At 52.7% G+C, this 18,740-nt stretch overlaps 1 protein-coding gene across 4 annotated transcripts; it reads right to left on the bottom strand.

The window, feature by feature from the left end:
- Nucleotides 1-1,145: 1,145 nt before the first annotated feature.
- On the bottom strand, nucleotides 1,146-17,846 carry ERN2 (endoplasmic reticulum to nucleus signaling 2). 4 transcript variants are annotated; one of them, XM_081840453.1, is made up of 22 exons: nucleotides 17,579-17,844; nucleotides 15,692-15,809; nucleotides 15,505-15,538; nucleotides 14,398-14,470; nucleotides 14,180-14,252; nucleotides 12,942-13,064; nucleotides 12,613-12,714; nucleotides 10,881-11,142; nucleotides 10,631-10,709; nucleotides 10,384-10,534; nucleotides 9,661-9,782; nucleotides 9,291-9,464; nucleotides 7,973-8,231; nucleotides 7,703-7,793; nucleotides 6,796-6,985; nucleotides 5,579-5,678; nucleotides 5,106-5,305; nucleotides 4,737-4,884; nucleotides 4,224-4,351; nucleotides 3,966-4,089; nucleotides 3,748-3,815; nucleotides 1,146-2,531 (listed from the first exon to the last, which is right to left on the bottom strand). In XM_081840453.1, the coding sequence occupies exons 1-22, from the start codon at nucleotides 17,666-17,668 to the stop codon at nucleotides 2,355-2,357; spliced, it is 2,886 nt and encodes a 961-aa protein (XP_081696579.1). In that variant the 5' UTR covers nucleotides 17,669-17,844; the 3' UTR covers nucleotides 1,146-2,354. The 4 variants fall into 4 exon arrangements, with proteins under 4 accessions (XP_081696579.1, XP_081696578.1, XP_081696580.1 ...); XM_081840452.1 differs by having other exon boundaries at nucleotides 7,703-7,796; nucleotides 17,579-17,843; XM_081840454.1 differs by lacking the exon at nucleotides 17,579-17,844 and having other exon boundaries at nucleotides 7,703-7,796; nucleotides 14,398-14,501; nucleotides 15,692-15,813.
- Between the last annotated feature and the right edge of the window lie 894 nt (nucleotides 17,847-18,740).

Genomic DNA, 18,740 nt, shown 5'->3' with positions numbered 1-18,740 from the left:
CTCTGAGTGTGAAGGCAGAGCATAGCCATCATGGCTAGCAGCCATTGATAGCCTCATCCTCCATGCATTAGTCCAATCCTCCTTTAAAGCCACCCAAATTGGTGGCCATCACTGCCGTTGTGGCAGTGAGTTCCAGAGTTTAACTCAGTGGTTTTTAACCAGTGTGCTGTGGCATCCTGGGGTGCCAAGAAGAAGAAGAAGATTTATACCCCGCCCATCTAACTGGGTTTCCCCAGCCACTCTGGGCAGCTTACAACATATCTAAAAACATAAGAAAAACATCAGTCCTTAAAACCTTCCCTAAAAAGGGCTGCTTTCAGATGTTTTCTAAAAGTCAGATAGTTGTTTATTTCCTTGACATCTGAATGATTTTCAGGGGTGCTGTGGGCAACACTGGCCTCTGTCCCTCTTTCCTCCCCCTCCCCCATGCCCTCTTGCATTTCTGCCTCCCAAAGGCTCGCATGACTACAAGCTCCCCGGGTGAATGATGCTGCTGGGGCTGGCCAGGGGGTGCTTCCCAGGCCCCTGCAGAGCAGTGTGAAGAGGCACCTCGTAGACCAAGGGCAGCAGCTGGGGCTGCCCAGAGGACTCCCAAGGAAAAGAGAGGAGGCGAGGGGAACACTGCATAAGGGAGGGTGAGAGGCTGCTGACTGCAGGCAAGGGGTGACATGACTGGGCTCCTGAGCCCCACAGCAGTGCCGCAGAAAGAATGTAGTTGCTAAAGGGAGCCGTGGACCCAAAAGGTTGAAAGCCTCTGGTTTAACTAGATACTGCATGAAGAAGTACTTTTTCTGTCCTGACTCATCCAAAGGCCAGGGATAATCAGGACTGGAATCCAACAGCATCTGAAGGACCACCAGCTTAGCCTGAGTGACAGAGATGCATGTTTATAGGACCTGCCCTGTTATTTCCATTGCAACTTAAAAAAATTATTTTAGCACTGATTGTTTATTTTGTTCTAAGCTACCCTGGTATCTTATGGCGAAGGGTTGGTAAGAAATCCAGTTAATAGCAGTAACCCAAAACGCTGCACATTGAGCCATTGAGGTGATTCTGTAAGCAAAATGTCTGAGAAAGCCCCTGTCTCGGGGGTGGGGACACACAACACTCTAGCCTCCTTTGCTTTTACATTTAAATATATACTGTTGTTTCTTTTACAAAAAAACTTTTATTTAAAAACATTGCATTACAAAAACACTCAGAGGCAAATTATGAGCCAGCAAGACATCCTACCAGCGTACCTACAAATTGCAGCAGTTGTCACTTGCTAGGATAAAACGCCACCCAAGTTGCAAGAACAGGTATGCTCAGCAATTTAACAAGTGGCTGATGTGAGTGGTCAGAGGGAAGTAGCCAGATTGACAGAGCCATGTTGACACCACCAGCCTTTGTCAGGTAATGGACCCCCATGAGCTGAAGGATCTCCTACAGGGAGAACTGGAGGGCACAGAGAACCTCTTCCAAGATCCAACCCTCCCAGCCCACCCCAGTTGAAATACATCTACCAGGAACCATTTTTTCCTCACCTACCCAGGAAATACTATTGCAGGGCTTAATCTCAGCCATTACCTCTCAAGTACTTCCCCTGCTTTTCCAGGGTGATCTATGACCCTATCTGCCAGCAATGCCCTTTTGCATTTTACCTGGGAGAAATCATAGAATCTTAAGAGTTGGAAAGGGACCCAAGGGTCATCTAGTCCAACCCCCTGCAATGCAGCAATCTCAGCTAAAGCATCCGTGACAGATGAGGAGATGCCCACCCTCTCCTACCAATGGGCCTTTGTAGGAGAGGGTGGGCACCCCTCCCCGATAAACCTGGCATGAAACCTGCTCTAGAAAGCCCCCTTGCTGCAGTGGCAGCTTAGAGGGAGTTTCAGACTGCAGAGACAGGGACTTCCCCTTGATACCTATGCTGTCTCTGCTTGAAGATAAAGTAGTCCTCTCTTGCATGAAGCCCTGCAAAATGCTCTATCAGTGGCATCTCCAGGCAGGGCTAAAAACCCCCAAAGAGTGACTGCCTGTCACTAGATGATAATGAGCTAAACGGCCCAGTGGTCTGATTGAGAAGGAACACCTCTGTACACTGTTCTTCTACCGAAAGGTGCTTTCTGCTCTACAGGAAATTTGCTTTGCCGAAAACACAATAATGGTGGAATCCTGGAGCGGCTTTGCTGAACTGGGTCCCCCTGCAAATGGTCCAGAGAGCATGCTGGTGTACACTGATGCTGCCGCTCACCAATGGAGGAAATCACCCCTCCGTAACAAGGCAGCCTGGGCCCCACAGCCAGTTCTTCCATCCTCCAAGGAGATCGGTTTCCTGCCATTTGCCGCCTGCATGTCCCTGCGTGGTCCCATCATGACGGAGGGGGGTAATACGCTTGCAACGGCCTCTCTGTGGCACAAATGCGCATGGCCTGGTATGTGTGCAGCAAGAGGCAAGGGAAGCGGGACGTGAAGTACTGGACAAACCCGCGCGGGATGGCCCCCAGGGTTTCCTGGACGCTGCTGGGCAGTTCGTGGTAATGGTGTTTCTGTAGGGGAAAATAATAATAATAATAATAATAATAATAATAATAATAATAATAATAATAAATTTATTTATTTATTTATTTATTTATTTATTTATTTATTTATTTATTTATTTATTTATACCCCACCCACTCGGGGCGGCTTCCAACAAAATACTAAAATACAACAACCTATTAAACATTAAAAGCTTCCCTAAACAGGGCTGCCTTCAGATGTCTTCTAAAAGTTTGGTAGTTATTTTTCTCTTTGACATCTGGTGGGAGGGCGTTCCACAGGGCAGGTGCCACTACCGAGAAGGCCCTCTGCCTGGTTCCCTGTAGCTTTGCTTCTCGCAGCGAGGGAACTGCCAGAAAGCCCTCGGCACTGGACCTCAGTGTCCGGGCAGAACGATGGAGGTGGAGACGCTCCTTCAGGTATACTGGACTGAGGCCGTTTAGGCTGGCTTTAAAGGTCAGCACCAACACTTTGAATTGTGCTCAGAAACGTACTGGGAGCCAGTATAGATCTTTCAAGTCCGGTGTTATATGGTCTCTGCAGCCACTCCCAATCACCAGTCTAGCTGCCGCATTCTGGATTAGTTGTAGTTTCTGGGTCACCTTCAAAAGTAGCGCCACATAGAGCGCATTGCAGTAGTCCAAGCGAGAGATAACCAGAGCATGCACCACTCTGGTGAGCCAGTCTGTGGGCAGGTAGGGTCTCAGCCTGCATACCAGATGGAGCTGATAAACAGCTGCCCTGGACACAGAATTGACCTGTGTCTCCATGGACAGCCGTGAGTCCAGAATGACTCCCAGGCTGTGCACCTGGTCCTTCAGGGGCACAGTTACCCCATTCAGGACCAGGGAGTCCTCCACACCCATCTGCCTCCTGTCCCCCAAAAACAGTACTTCTGGATTCAACCTCAATCTGTTAGCCGCCATTCATCCTCCAACCAACTCCAGACACTCACACAGGACTTTCACTGGTTCCGATTTGAAAGAGAGGTAGAGCATACTGATGAACACCCAGCCCAAGAAAGGAAGTCAAGGGCCACCCATGGCGCATCGCACAGAACCACCATGGAAAGGAGGCAGTAGGCTGGCTGTATGTTTGCACAGGCATATCCTTCACACAGCTTCTAGTTCCACCTCCTGTTGGCCTCCTTGCTTTCTGCTCCACCAGCAACCACCGCTCTAGGGCAGGGACACACCCAGGTAATGGGGGAAAACACAAAGGTACCTTATTCCTCATGGCCCTCAGGAGATCACGCACCGAGTTGCCTTTGTACGTACGGAACTTCCTGAGGTCTACAGGAGGGAAATGACACAGGTGAGCACCTTCACAGCTGCTTTTCCAGGGGAATTTGATGTTCTGCGCGGTGGGTGGAGACTTTCTCCTGCCCCCTGTGGGTCAGAACCGGGGGGGGGGGGGAGGAACCCTAGAAGCAGAGCCTGTACCTGTCTGCAGGGGGATGGAGATATGCGTCCGCCAGTTGTCTCTCACCACCACTTGCCCTCTGGCCTCTAGTGCACGGACAACGGGCCCATCCACCGGCTCCTTTTCAATGCGGTCGCTGACATCCTAGATGCAGAGGAGTTTGCTAAAAGCCCCCTGAGCTTTGCAAGCACGGTGAAGCCAGCACTGGGAGGGTGCTGCACCTGTTGGATTTCTGCCTGGCTTGTAACCCCCCCCAGCCCACCTTCTAGGATGCTCACCTGAAAGAACTGCAGCTGCTTCTCGTGGCTCCAGAAGAAGGGGTGCAGGAGGACCTGCATGGCTGACGGACGCAAACGGGGGTCACTGCTGATCATGGCTTCTATCAATTCCCGGCCGATGACATTGTCTGGGGTGGAAGGGGGCAGGCAGAAAGTGAGCTGGGCCCTTCCCATACATTCCTGGTTAAGCTTCCAATACCCATGCAAGGCATCCCGGACATTATCAACGCTTTGCAGATGGGTGGGGCTGAGATTGAGAGCGACTTGCTTAAAGCCAGAGCAGAGGCAAGGTTTGGATCAGGGACATCACGGTCTGTAGCTTCACCCTGATAGCTAGATCCATTCTCACCTGTCCTCCAGGTGAGCTTGGCTGCAAATGAAGCCTGCAGGGCAGAGGGTAGGTCAAACTCTCTCCATGCACAAAGGAGGAGGAGTCAGGGATGCTTCTCTCTGTTAGCAGATGTGCCCCCCTGCCCACCTGCCCCACATAAGATAGTGGGTGGTGCTCCTTACCATGTGTCTCCTGTTGGAGATGCGCCAGCTGGTAGGCCCCGGTGAGGATGTTCGCCTGGCGGTGAAAGCCATCTCCAAAGGGATGCTGCCCGCTGGACACGACATAATAAAATATGCAGCCAGCCGAGAAGATGTCCACTGCACTCGTCTGCCGGGGACAAAAGGAGTCCTGTGGGAAACTGCCTTTTTCTTTGCTCCCAAAGCCAGACCCTTTGCTTCCCCACCACCACCCACCCCAGGCCAGGTTAGGTCTCCAGCAGGCCTGTGGCACCCCCAACCTCCGCAGCAGAGAACCTCATGATCCGCACAAGCTGCTTCGCCCTGCCTGCATCGTAAACACAGGAGCCTGGGCAAGTGGACGCTACTCACAGGGTTCTCTTTTGGGTCCTCCCTCAGCACCTCGGGCGCAATCCACCCCTCGGTGCCCGGAATGCCGGAGCGGAGGCTGAAACTGCGCCGCCCCCTCTGCAGCTTCTTGCACAGGCCGAAGTCGGAGATGATGGCACGGATCTTCCCGTGGCTGTTTGGGGCTGAGATCAGGATGTTGCAGGGCTTCAGGTCGCGGTGGACTGAGAAGACAAACAGAGTGTTGATCGAATGGAGTGGGGAGGCAGCTGGCCCTCTGGGTACAGCCCCAGGTTCAATCCCCAACAGCCTCTCTAAGTAGGTTTGGGAGAGACTCCTGCCGGAAATCCTGAAGAGCTACTGCTGCTGCCAGTCAGTGTAGACAATACTGAGTTAGGTGGACCAGGCAACTTTCTAGGTTCCTGTGCCCTTTGATGGGTCACCTAGGAACACCACCACCTGTCTTCAGGTGTGTGGGTAGGAGGGCTTGCCCTTACCTATGTTGAGGGAGTGCAAATGAGCCAACCCAGACATGGTTTGATGCAGCAGCGAGACGGGATCCAGACTTTGCCAGTTGAAAGTGGGGCTCTCCACATACTAAAAGGGGGACAGAAAGACGGGGCAGAATGACTTCGCTGGGGAGCCAAGGTTTTGCCACCACCTGCCCAGTGGGCCCTGTGCAAATCATAAATATGTGATTAAACTTAGTATCAGAAAGATAACCTTAAAGGCACTGCCCAACTCAGAGCACAGAGATGAACCCATTCCTTACAAACCAAACAAATAACATTTTGGAGGGACTCAAATTGCAACCAGAGAACTTGAAAAAGCAAAGCAAGCCATGTACTCACGGTTTCATCAAAGTTTACTTTTCAGTATACAGGCTTGGGTTTTTAAAAGGGACACCGCTTTTAACCTCTGCTCTCCTGCCCCATCCCAAATATTTTTGTTGGTAGGGCTACAAGTCAAAAAGTATACTGTTTCTAATATGGCCAGCAAGCAGGGTTTTCCTTTGTAATGTTAACAAAAAGGAATCTTTTTGCCCAACATGGAGCTCAAACCCACAGCCCTGAGATAAAGAATCTCATGCTTTACCAACTGAGCTATCCAACCAGTGCAAGATGACACCTGTGTGTGGGTGGTTAAGTCCCCCAAGATACCATCACAAAAAGAGAACAGAAGGAGCCCATCCAACTGGCCTCTGGCAGTGGCAGCACCTCAGTTCTCATTACTCCAGAGGATGAATGGAGATGAAGTTCCCATCATCCTGCTGTACCTGTAGTGGGGGTACCTTTGAAGGTGATCCAGAAACTACAACTAATCCAGAATCCAGCTAGACTGGTAACTGGGAGTGACCACCAAGACCATATAACACCAGTCCTGAAAAACGTATTGGCTTGCAGTACGTTTCCAAGCTGACCTTGAAAGCCCTAAATGGCCTCGGTCCAGTATCCCTGAAGCAGTATCTCCAGTTCAGCCCAGAAACTGAGGTCCAGCTCCAAGGGCCTTCTAGCAGTTCCCTCACTGCGAAAAGTGAAGCCACAGGGAACCAGGCAGAAGGCCTTCTCGGTAGTGGCGCCCTCCCTGCGGAAAGCCTTCCCATCAGATGTCAAGCAAATAAACAACTATCTGACTTTTAGAAGACATTTGAAGGCCAGCCCTGTTTAGGGAAGTTTTTAATGTTTGATGTTTTATCTTCCTCCCTGCAGCTCACCTCCTGCAGCGTGGCAGAGCAAAGCTCGATGGCGATGTAGTGGAACTGCCTATCCATCTCTGTGCAGAAGTAGCGCACCACGTTGGGGTGTTCGTCCGACTCGCGCAGCAGCTGCACCTCCCGATCCGCCAGGTGGATGCACTCGGGAAGCAGGCGCTTCACTGCCACTTGGCGCCCATCAAAGTGACCCCTGGCAAGGGAGAGGAAAGAAGTGGTCCATGGCTCAGCCCGCCAGGTTGGTTCAGCTGCGCCCAGTCAGTTGCACCTGGACCCCAGGGCTGGAAACTGCCAGGTGCAAGGACAGCTCCCTCTCTGGATATCTCCCTGGGCTCCAGGTGTCTTGGGAGGAAGCCTTCTTGGACATTGGTCTGCGCTTGCAGGTTGGACCACCCTCTTCCTCTCCTGCCAAAGCTCTCTCTCAATTAATCTCCCGACTCTCCCAGAAGGCAACACCTTCAGAGATGCACTGCTGAGCTCTTGCTCCTTTCTCTGCTTGGAGATCAGTCACAGAGCAAAAGGAAACTGTAGGGAAACAGCCAGCACCTGCATTGCATGCAGAAAGTCCCTGGGTTCAATCCCCAGGTAGGGCTGGGAGACAATCCTGTCTGAAATCCTGGAGAGCTGCTGCCAGTCCGTGTAGACAATGCTGAGCTAGATGGACCAACGCTCTGGCTCAGGACATAGGAAGCTTATAAAGTGTCAGACCATTGCTCTACATAGCCCAGTATTGTTAACACTGACTGGCAGCAGCTCTCTAGGGTTTCAAGACAGGAGTCTCTCCCAGGCCTACTTGGAGCTGTTGGGGACTAAACCAAGATCCTTCTGCATGTCTTCTCTGCCACCGAGTTGCGGACCTTCCAGGAGAAGGTATATCCTTCTGTTCCGGGTTCACCCAGGCACCTCTTACCTGAAGACAAAGGTGCCCCCTGCCCCACGGCCCAGGACATCTTTGGGATTGAAGGAGATCTTCCCCACCTGGATGGTTTCTAGGTCAGCACCTGCTGCGAGGAGAGAGGGAGAGGGAGAGTGGCTGATGCTCAGAAGGGCAGGTGGAGGCCACTCCAGGCTCAGAATGCCAGGTGTTGCCTGAATCCCACCTGGCTGAGGGAGCTCAGTACCCCCCCCCCGCAAAGCAAAATGAAAACCTTGGCTGCACCAGGACTTTGACAGCACCAACCTGGGCTGCTGCTTCTGAGAAGAAGACTCTGGCTCGTCTCCCCATCCGTCCATTCAGAAGAAGAAGAAGGGCCCAAACTCTGGTCTGGAGTTATTCCTGGTGAATCCCTGGAGGCTGTGGGAGTATGCTCCCCAGAGCTGTGACTGGCAGGGGACCGCCCCATCCCTTGCTCCTGCTGCAGGAGCTGCAACTTCTCCTCCAGCTGCTGGTGCAACAGCTGCTGACGCTGCTGCTCTCGGTTCTGTTGCTGTTGCATTTGCTGGGTGGGAGGTAAGAAATAATAATAATAATAATAATAATAATAATAATAATAATAATAATTTATTTGTACCCCGGCCATCTGGCTGGGTATCCCCAGCCACTCTGAGTGGTTTCCAACAAAGATTAAAAATACATCAAAATGTCACACATTAAAAACTTCCCTGAACAGGGCTGCCTTCAGATGTCTTCTAAACGTTAGGTAGTTGTTTATCTCTTTGACACCTGATGGGAGGGCATTCCACAGGGTGGGTGCCACTACCGAGAAGGCCCTCTGCCTGATTCCCTGTAGCTTTGCTTCTTGCAGTGAGGGAACCGCCAGAAGACCCTTGGCACTGGACCTCAGCGTCTGGGCAGAACGATGGGGGTGGAGACGCTCCTTCCGGAATGAAACACACCACCCATGTCTTTAGCCCCTTCCCCTAGTATGGGAGTGGGAGGGCTACCTGGATCCTGGGCTGCCTGGATCCTGCCACAGACAACACAGGTATTGGGATTTGACCTCTGAGGCAGGATTTAGCATTCCAAAGTTTCTAGTCCTCATTGCTGTGCAGACAGCAGGTTCCCTTCCCATCATGGCGCAGGTGGCAGGTTAATATAAGAACATAATAAGAGCTCTGCTGGATCAGGCCAATGGCCCATCTAGACCAGTGTCCTATTCTCACAGGGGCCACCAAGATGCCTGCGGGAAACCCACAAACAGGATTCAAGGACAAGAGCACTCTTTCCCCCTCCTGCAACTGGTATTCAGAGCCATTACTGCCTCTGACCATGGAGGTACAGCATAGCCCTCATGCCTAGTAGCCACCAAGAGATAGCCCTCAGGACTATGGATTTGTCTCATCCTCCTTTAAAGCCACCCAAGTCGGTGGCCATCGCCACTTCCTGCAGGAGTGAGTTCCATAGTTTAACAAAGAAGCACGTTCTTCTTTGAAGTCGAGGGCTGATCTCAGGGCAGAAAAGTGGGTGGCCAGGCGGGACTAGAGAGCCAGGACTCACTGCTGTGTGTGTGGGGGGGGACAATACTTCCTAAAGGGGAAAAAGACCAAAGCCCACTCACCCAGAGGAGGAGGAAGAAGAGCCCCCCGCCCAGGAACACAGCAGCCACGCCAGCCGTTGCCAGCTCCAAGCGGCTGAACCCAGGGTAAATCTCTGTCTGCTCCATCTCCAAGCGGGGGTCTGTGCTGTGCCAGCCATCCTCAGCATGTGCCCTCTGGCTATGTGAGGCCAGGAACTGAAACAGGCAAATGCCATAAATAATGATAAGCAAAACATACCCCTGTACCTACATATTAGGCACACAGACACCCTTGGCAAGTCTGCCTTCTGGAGCGTCCTCTCTCGCCATCCAGACCCCCCCCCCCACTCCATTCTCTATCATAGAAGCAGCTTTAGCACTCTCACACACACCCCACCCTTGCTCCGCTCACATCGTCAAAGAGGGTCCTGGGAGAGGAGCTGTGGGACAGGATGACCTCTGGGCTCCTCCGCAGAGTCTGGGGGAAAGCTCTCAGCATGGTGGTGTGGACCACAGGTGGCAACTCGTGGTGCCCTGAGGGGAAATAAAAGATTCTGCTTTATTTGTGGTTCTGCAGGTAAAGGTAAAAATGTAAGGGACCCCTGGATCATTACGTCCGGTCAAAGGTGACTATGGGGTTACGGCGCTCATCTCACTTTCAGGCTGAGGGAGCCGGTGTTTGTCCGCAGACAGCTTTCCGGGTCATGTGGCCAGAATGACTAAACCGCTTCTGGCGCAATGGGACACCGTGACAGAAACCAGAGCGCACGGAAACACCGTTTACCTTCCCGCCACAGTGGTGCCTATTTATCTACTTGCACTGGCGTGCTTTTGAACTGCTAGGTTGGCAGGACCTGGGACAGAGCAATGGGAGCTCACCCCGTTTTGTGGATTCGAACCGCCAACCTTCTGATCGGCAAGCCAATCTGCAATGCTTGCCCAATGGAGTCACGTCGCTGCTGCTTGAGGGGGCATCCTGGAGCCATAGCAGTGGATCCCAAAGAGGGAGGTATCATCCCTTCCCCATTTCTTTTGTATGCAGAGCAAAATTTTAAAAAGGGGGCCAAAGCTTCATAGTGGGTGTGGGTGTGTGTCTATCTGTCTGTCTGTCTGCTTAGGGAGGAAGGCAACCCACCGATCAGCAGCCACTGGCTGTGGGGGATGGTGATGCTGCCCTGTGGGTACTTGACGCTCGTGCTGGGCGTGATCTCGCACTCGCCAGACTTCTGGATCGTCACGTCTTCCGTGGTGGGGCCACTGCTGCGGGCCAGTGTCAGCCCCTGAGGCTGCAGCAGGTGGGGACACACACAAAAAAGTTCTGTGAGCACCCTGCTCCTCCTCCACCTGCCCAGGGCCACCCAAGGGGTGAAGAGGGCACTCACAACAAGAGCTGTGCCCTCGTGCACCAAGGACGTCAAGGCGTAGAAACCTGCAGCGTACTTGCCCACGTAGAGCGTTGGCCTAGAAGATTGGAGAGTGGGGAGGAGAGGGTGCACATCAGTCACACCATAGGGCAAAGCTCAACATTCTAGCAGAGAACTTGCCAGCACAAACTGAGCAGTCTCCCGCTTGCTGTGGATTAAGCCTGTGGAACTCACTGCCACAGGACACCCCACCCCCCCAAATACCCACAGCAGCCGAGTCTTGGCAGTGAAGTCCTTGGTGGACTGGTAGTTCCAGTGGATGAAGAAATGAGTGTCTTGGGAGCGCAGGACGAGGTAGCGCAGGCTCTCCACGGCAACGTTGAGGTAGGGCATCCGCCGCAAGCTGTCCTGGCGCCAGGTGTACACGCCAACCACAGGGGAGCCGTAGTCCTGCATCCACAGCACCTGCCCACTCTCCTTGCCAACCGTCACCAGCAGGCCGTCTCCGCTAGAGGCAAAGTGGGCCATTTCTGGGCAGAGGGTGAAGGTTAAGGAAAACCAGTAAGTGGCTTCCCTGAACAATGTTATCTCGCTTTCCAGAGGGGTAGTTCCTGGTGCATCTGGTAAAATGGTCTGCAGTCCATGCACATTTATGATGCAAGAAGAAAAGGTTGTCTTTAATGAGCCACAAGACTCTATGTTGCAAACCCTCCAAGTGTCCTGACTTTCCAGGGACAGCCCTGGAATTATGAAAGCAATCCCAGCTTCTGATTTGATCCAAGAATATCCCTATTTCCCTCCTCCCAGCAACGCTGCCACTGAGCTCCGGGAAGAGGGTGAGCCAGAGCTTGCCCTGAGCGATGGCAGTGGCAGCTATGAGGAAGCATCCCACTGCCTCTCCATGGCTGCTGCTGCCAGCCTCTTCCCTTGGGCAGCTTGTAGCGGTTGCTGGAGATCAGGCAAGGAGGAGGAGGAGAGGTTGCTGTCACTGAGGCCCAGCCCAGCATGATGCCCCAGCTCAGAGGGGCAGGCAGAGGGCAGGCCCAACCTGGGTGGGAAGAAAGGGGGAGCAGAGTGCAAGGAGTCTTGATTTTTTTTTTTATTAAATGCTTTGTGCATCCGCATCTAATCTCACCCCTTTAAAAAAATTATGTACTCGTGTGTCTTTCTCTTTTTGTAAATTTACCAAACAATAAAAACAAATAAAAACGGGGTTAATGGGTTTTCTTAGGATGGTGGAGGGCGTGTGAGCTGTGTCCCATTGGTGCTGTGGTGGTGGAAATGCTCGGGGGTGCAGGATAAAAAGAGGGGGTTGAGGAGGGTCACTTGTGGGGCACTTGAAGCAATGCCAACCTTCTCTTTGCAAACTCAGCTGCGAAAGAAAGTTGAGGGTGGAGGGGGAGTGTGGGGGGGGGGTTATGGGTGGGGGGAGCTGCACCCCCTAGATCCACAAAAATTCTTGAAAAGCAAAAAAGTAGTCAGTTAGCTGAGGTTCTGCCTCCCCCAGCAGAAGCCTCCCTCCCTCCAATGAAAGCCTGCCACCTGCAATGTCCTCTTTTTGGGGTATGCAGTGGACGCTTGGGTTATGAACGTAATCCATGCGGGATGCACGTTTGCAACCTGCAGTGTCCGCAACCTGCAGTGGCACTTCTGCACATGCACGGGTTGCAATTCGGCACTTCTGCGCATGCGCAAAACACGATTTAGCACTTCTGCGCATGTGCGACTGCCGAAACCTGGAAGTAACCCATTCCAGTACTTCCGTGTTTTGGTGGTCCGCAACCAAATAAATGCAACCTGAAGCATCTGTAAGCCAAGGTATGACTGTATTTACTCATGGTTTCCCCCCAAAAGCTCAAAAACTTGGGGGGAAGGGGTGATATTCTAAAAGAAGCTCAACAACTTTGGCTACTCCCCTAACAATCCTGGCTACGCCCATGGATGGACCCACATCACCTGCCCAGCCAAGGCCCTTCTCTTTTGCCTTTCCAGTTACCCACCGTAGTCATTGTTCTGGTCCTGAAACGGGACAGAGTACTCGAGGTAGGTGGCATTCCAGCGCAGCTGGCGGGACTTGGTGTCATACATGGTGATGATGTACTCTGCAGGCGGAAAATACCTGGTGTGGTCACAGAGCCTGTCACATCCCACCCACTTCCAGGAGCAAGGCACATTCAAGGCCTGCATGTTCTTGACCGCACCAGCATTGGGCAAATGGTGTGGATATCTGCTTCCTGTGGGATTCTGCTCAGGAGCCAAGAAGGGAGTTCCTGCTCCCTCCTGCAATAAACTATTACGTTTACAAGCCAAAAAGGGAACCCAGACTTACGAGTGCGTCCAATGTAGAGCAGTGGAGTTTGGGGGCACAGACCATCCCAAGCCTCGGTAGACAGTGTGGTCTGCTTCTTCCCAGATGCTGGATCCACGACAAACCACGTGTCCTCTTTTTTCCCTGGGGAAATTGCAGTGGGGAGAGGGATTTTTGCTTGGTACCCATTGCAGGTAAAGGTAAAGGGACCCCTGACCATTAGGTCCAGTCGTGGCCGACTCTGGGGTTGCGGCGCTCATCTTGCTTTACTGGCCGAGGGAGCCGGTGTACAGCTTCCGGGTCATGTAGCCAGCATGACTAAGCCGCTTCTGGCAAACCAGAGCAGCGCACAGAAGCCGGAGTGGTACCTATTTATCTACTTGCACTTTGACATGCTTTCGAATTGCTAGGTTGGCAGGAGCAGGGACCAGCCATCCCATAAATGGGTGGGTGGCACTATCGGCATAATCCGCCTCATTATATCTGAATGTGCACAGTGGTCCACACAAGCTCATGCCTTATTTCTAAACTGAGAAGGGCTGGGGATCAAATCTCCTTCTTACTTAAGAAATCTATTTGTTTATTTCAGTGGTTCCTGAATTTTTCTGGGCTGCTGCCCCCTTGGTTCCCTAAACTCATCCCCTATGCCTCCTACACTGCAGTATAAAAAGCATTATTCAGAATAGTGGTTTGCATGACCCACCGAGGAAGATAACAACACAATAAAATTCAAAAGAGGAACCATTAATGGCACATTGATTCAAAATCCAGTTAAAACCGATTTGTTTAATTAATTCAAGAAAACCTGATGAGTTTGATCCAGTAATGCCGGTTTTTCAAAGTGTGAAAAGTGCACCTGTCTGCCACCCCCTTGTCTCTCAGCTCCACCCCCCAGGTAATCCCACCCCCACTGGACTTTATTTGATAAAACTGTGTACACCACTTCATTGTAAATAAAACCTCTAGGATGATTGTTCTTCTGACTTCCTACAGTCCTTCATTGGTGAGGGAAAGGAACTCCACACGTACTCAGAGGCACTCTGATTCAAAATGCAAACTGGCTCCACAATACTTGCTCGGCCATCCAGAAACTAACTAGGATCCTAATTGTTGCGTAAGTTGACTGTTGTTGCTTTAGTTCTCTGCACACCACTTAGAGATATATCTTATATATTAAGTAGTACAGAATTTTTAGTAGTTATCATCATCATCATCATTCCCTGACTCACAGCTGCCCCACACATCCCACCAGCTTATACCTGTGTAGAGAATCCCATCAGAGCTTCGGCAAGGAGAAGACTGGACCAGCTCAGGGATGGTGAAAGGCAGCTTCTGTAGCAGAGACAGATGGGCTAAAAGTAAAAAATGCAGCCCAGGGCCACCTCCCCTTACTTTGAGGGAGCCCTCCTGTGCTAGAGAGCCAGCCTGCCTCCCCTAGAGCCACCCAGCCTCCCTCTACTGCTCTCAGGCCACTCACCATAAGGCCTTCCTTGTTCTTGCCTCCCAGGACATACAAGCTGCCATCATTTGGGTCTGGAAGAAATGCTGGCCTGAGCCAGGAACACAGGCGAAAGACAACAGCTGCTCAGTTGCTGCTGCTCCTCTTCCTCTGGGCAAAAGTGCTCCCTGCCCCTCTGGGCAAGTGGCTACTTTGCTACGCTCAGAATTACAACTCAGGGGAGCCACACACACCCCTCCACCGATTCACATACCACCAGCCAGCAGGCAATGCATCCCGGAGCCCTCTGCTAGCACCCCAGTCTGAACTTGGTACCCAGAGCAGAATTTGGCATCGGGAAAAGCTCAAAATTCATGCTTTTCCATTCATTCATTCATTCATTTTAAAAATCCCAACATTTGTGCAGATTTCACAGAGCTGATTCTCACAGCTGTTGTCTGGACCCCTGGAGCAGTAACTGCTCTCTTATTTTCCCTGATGGTTTAAGTACCATTTCCAAACCTTTTACCCCACCTCTCTGTCTCTTTCTTTTGCCTCTGACACCAGGGGTGGGGAACCTCATGCCCAGGGACCAAATGTGGCCTCCCAAGCCTCTCCATCCCACTCTCCCCAGGCCACACCTCCTATCCCAAGGCCACACCCCCACCAGCCCTGCTTCCCACTCTTCCTTACCAGACTTGAACCCTGATAATGCCTTTCCCTTGCCTGGATGGAAGATAGAATAGTGTGAGTGTGTAGCAACTAACCTGGTGCCCAGAGGTGAAATCTGCATTTCTTGCCATGCCCACTCTTGCCTATGGCTCTGCCCACCACAGAAGAGCATCTGCCAGAGGGTTGCCCCAAAATGAAAATGGCTTTTGGGCTGAAAAGGGTTCCTTATTCTTGTCCTACAACATCTGCATCTTGGAAAGGGGCCAGGCAGGTGGGATGTACAAACAAACTACATCTGGGTTACTCTTAGGGCATGGAAAGAGGACGCTTTTGGCTGTCACCTCCAGACAAAAATGGGAACCCATCTGGCTGGCTTGCTGAAGCCCTTGGGAGTCAGGCTGTGGATTGGGAAGACAGCTGTTCCTACCAAGGGGAAAGCACCCCAGCCCTTTTCTTGCAAGAGGCTACACTCACTCTGCCACGTAATCCGGCACCTGCAGAGGTGGATCTGGAAGGAGAAAGTGGAGGGGTGCTTACTCAGATTATTATTATTATTATTATTATTATTATTATTATTATTATGCCCAGCCCTGCAAGGTGAGAGGCATCTAGCCAGTGCCAAACTCCAACCCAGCATCCATGGGTTTCTGCTGCTACTCACCATCCTTCAGGGTCCACTTGACATCTCCTGTCTTTCTGCTCACTGCGTGGAGGTTCCCGTCAAGGGTTGACACGAAGAGCAGCGTTTCTGCAACAGTGGGTGTGCTGCCAGCAAGACACTGGCGGGGGGGCAGGCCAGGAAGAGATGAAGCGGCGTGAATTTGGAACACAGAGCCACAGCAAGGTCCTTTTCCTGCCTTCTTCTGCACAGTTGCTCCAGAGGGTGGTCCTGTGCTGCCAGCTTCCACCTCTTCCTTACTATCAGGGTTACCCTAGTAGAACTCAGCAGCCCCATCTCAACAGGCACCAGACAGCACTGCAGAGCCAACTAGGTGGCTGACTTGGTGCATGGTGGTAGACTGGACCAGATGACCCTTTGGGTCCCTTCCAGCTCTTCTGTGATTCTACGACTCAGTCTAAGGCAGCTCAAGCAAAGGGCCTCTGCTCAGGAGCAGAACATGTGCTTGGCATGCAGAATCTCCCAGGTTCAGCTCCCTCATGGCACCTGCAGGAAGGGCTGGGGAAAGTCTTCCCCCGAGACCTGCTGCTGCTGCCAGTCAGTGTAGGCAGTCCTGAACTAGATGGACCAATGGTCTTCTCGAAACTTGATTTGAGTGTCTCGGTGGTCCTGCCTGCAGCCTCCAACCCTGGCCGCAGAGCCTTCCCAGGTAAAAGAGAGGACCTAGTTTTGCCAGCCAAAACGGGGAGTGGGGAGGAAAGGGGACCCTGTGGGGAGCATTGGATGGCACCCAGTGATCACATCCACCCCATATTTCTGAAGCGCTCCTATGCCACTCAGAGAGGCATGGAGCACAGTTAAGCCATGGAACCTGCTCCTGCAGATGGGCTTTAAAAGAGAATGGCATAGATGGCTTTAAAGAGGATTGGAGAAATCCATGGAGGGCTATCAATGGCTAGTAGCCAGAGTGGCTATTCTCAGCCTCCTTGGTCAGAGGCAGCAATGCTTCAGCTGCTGGAAAGCACAGGAGGGGAGAGGCCCCTTGTGCTGGGCTCCTGCTTAGGGGTTTCCCATTGGGGCATTTGGTTGGCCCCTGTGAGAACAAGAGGCTGGACTAGATGCGCCATGGGCTGATCCAGTAGGCTTACTCCCAAGATACCTGAAGAAACGAGTTCCCACGCTTTCTCGGGGAAAGGAACAATAACGCTCGAAGTGGTTTGTGTGTGTGACATTCGCCCACCCCACGACCCCGCTTCCGGGTCTGCCAGAGAAACCCCTGCAGCAGGGGACCTGCCACATTCGGGCGCATTCCTGGAGGGCAACAGCCGGACTTGTGCCAGCTCACCTGCTGCACCCGCCCGCCAACTCCAGCCGGGCGCACCCTTTGGGCAAACAGCTTAGCAAACACGGCGGTGGAGGGGAGAGTGAGAGTCTTCCTTCTCCTCCTGCTCCTCCTCCTCCTCAGGACCAGGAGGAGAAAGCCAGCCTTCTCCTCAGCCCCCCACCCTGCTGTCTGAAAGCGCCCCCATTTCCACGCCCCCTTTTCTTTTTGTCGTTGCGAAGGACTAGCGCCTTGGCGGGGCCGGCATCATGCTCTGCTTCAGGAAAAGAAGACTTAGGGGAGCAGGAAAGAAAGCCATCTCCTCTTGTCTTCTAGGGATCCGGGACTCAGGAGAGCGCTGAATGGTGTTTTTTTTGGGGGGGGGGGTGGATTGCTCCGCGGGCTTCCAAGTTGGCAGAGTCAGCCCACGGCGGGGAGAGGGGGGTCTGTCCCAACGCCCTACAGGGGGGAAGAAGCCTTGGGCATCCCGACAGCATCTCCCACCAGCCCTGGGCTTAGGATCCGCTCCACTCTTGTAGCTGGGCTCGGCTGGGGCTGGTGGGCATCAGATCGTAGGAGGCGACACCCCACGCCCCACACAGCCTTACCTGGGCTAGCAGGGCGCCGAGGAGGAGGAGGAGGAGCAGACGCGGTTCGCGGGTGCCCCGTCGGGGCTGTTGCTCCGGAGAGTGGCGCATGACTGCTCTTGCCGCGGGTTCCGGGCATCCTCCTCCTCATTTGTTCCAGGGGCCGCGACTACAGCCGAGACCCCCGAAAGCCCGACGCCCCGGCTCCATTCCGGCAGGTTCCGCGCAGGGAGGAGCCGGACCTGCCACGCTACCGCCTTCCCGGGCGCTGCTGCCCCACCTGGCACACGCCTCCGCCCCAGATCCGGGTCCCTGCCCTGCCCTGCCGGGACCAACAGCCAGGAGGACGGGGCTCGCTGATTTCCCCTTCCCAAGCACTCCCCCCCCGCCCACCGCCAGTAGAATAGACACTCTGCACGGGCCCAGAGGCACACAGAGGATTTCAATTCTTTATGAGGATGGCTGCTTTTGCAAACACACGTGCATGTGTGTATGAGAGATAGAGATTCCCACTTCTGAGGGTCAGGGCTTTCCATTGCTCAGACCCAGCCAGAACCAGGAAGTGGGACATGCTGGGCAGGGTGGTAAGGAAGGCTGCTGGCACTAATGAAGAGAGCAGAAGGAAGCAAAGGCAACAACCGAGCATATACAAAGTGCAGAGTGAGCATGTGCAAAGAGCCCTTCCTTTTTTGAATTTGGAAAAAAGAACAGCTCTTTCCCCAATTCCAGAACCCCTCCTCAAATGGCATTTTGAACTCCAGATCCCCCTCCCAGTGAAAGTAAGGAGAGCTGGGTTATGAGCTGGCAGTGCTGCTCTCACACACCTTTTCAGATACAGCCTTGAAACCACAATCTGCCCACAGATCTCACTAGCAGGAAGTGCTGGACAAAAAACTGTGCAGGCGGAGAAGGAAACACATTGGAAGGACTGCACACGGCCAACCAGGAACCTGTCTGTTTGGCCTTCACTCCTCAGTTGCATGAACAGCTGCCCAAGACCAGTCCAGCAGCTCCAAGATGTAATATTAAACTTCCCACCTTTGTGCCCAACACAGAGTAGCTTTTTATCCACTCAACAGGGATGCCAAGTACTCCTTCACACAGTGCAGAGTTAAAATTATGGAACTTGCTCCCACAGGAGGCAGGGAATGATGTCCACCAACTTGGAGGTCTTCAAAATAAA

Source organism: Podarcis erhardii (assembly GCF_964252035.2).
Source record: "Podarcis erhardii genome assembly, chromosome: 14".
NCBI classification, from domain to species: Eukaryota; Metazoa; Chordata; class Lepidosauria; order Squamata; family Lacertidae; genus Podarcis; species Podarcis erhardii.
The sequence above is the reverse complement of the archived record's forward strand: the minus strand, read 5'-3'. Positions and strand labels throughout refer to the sequence as shown.

What these genes read in the sequence shown, in the direction of transcription:
- ERN2 (XM_081840452.1), bottom strand. Translation starts at nt 17,668, where the DNA reads ATGCGCCACTCTCCGGAGCAACAGCCCCGACGGGGCACCCGCGAACCG. An exon ending in GTGCCGGATTACGTGGCAGA is followed by an intron (nt 14,471 to 15,504) that starts GTGAGTGTAGCC and finishes TTCCTGGCTCAG; the next exon opens with GCCAGCATTTCTTCCAGACC. An exon ending in GGACCAGAACAATGACTACG is followed by an intron (nt 11,143 to 12,612) that starts GTGGGTAACTGG and finishes CCCTCTGCCCAG; the next exon opens with AAATGGCCCACTTTGCCTCT.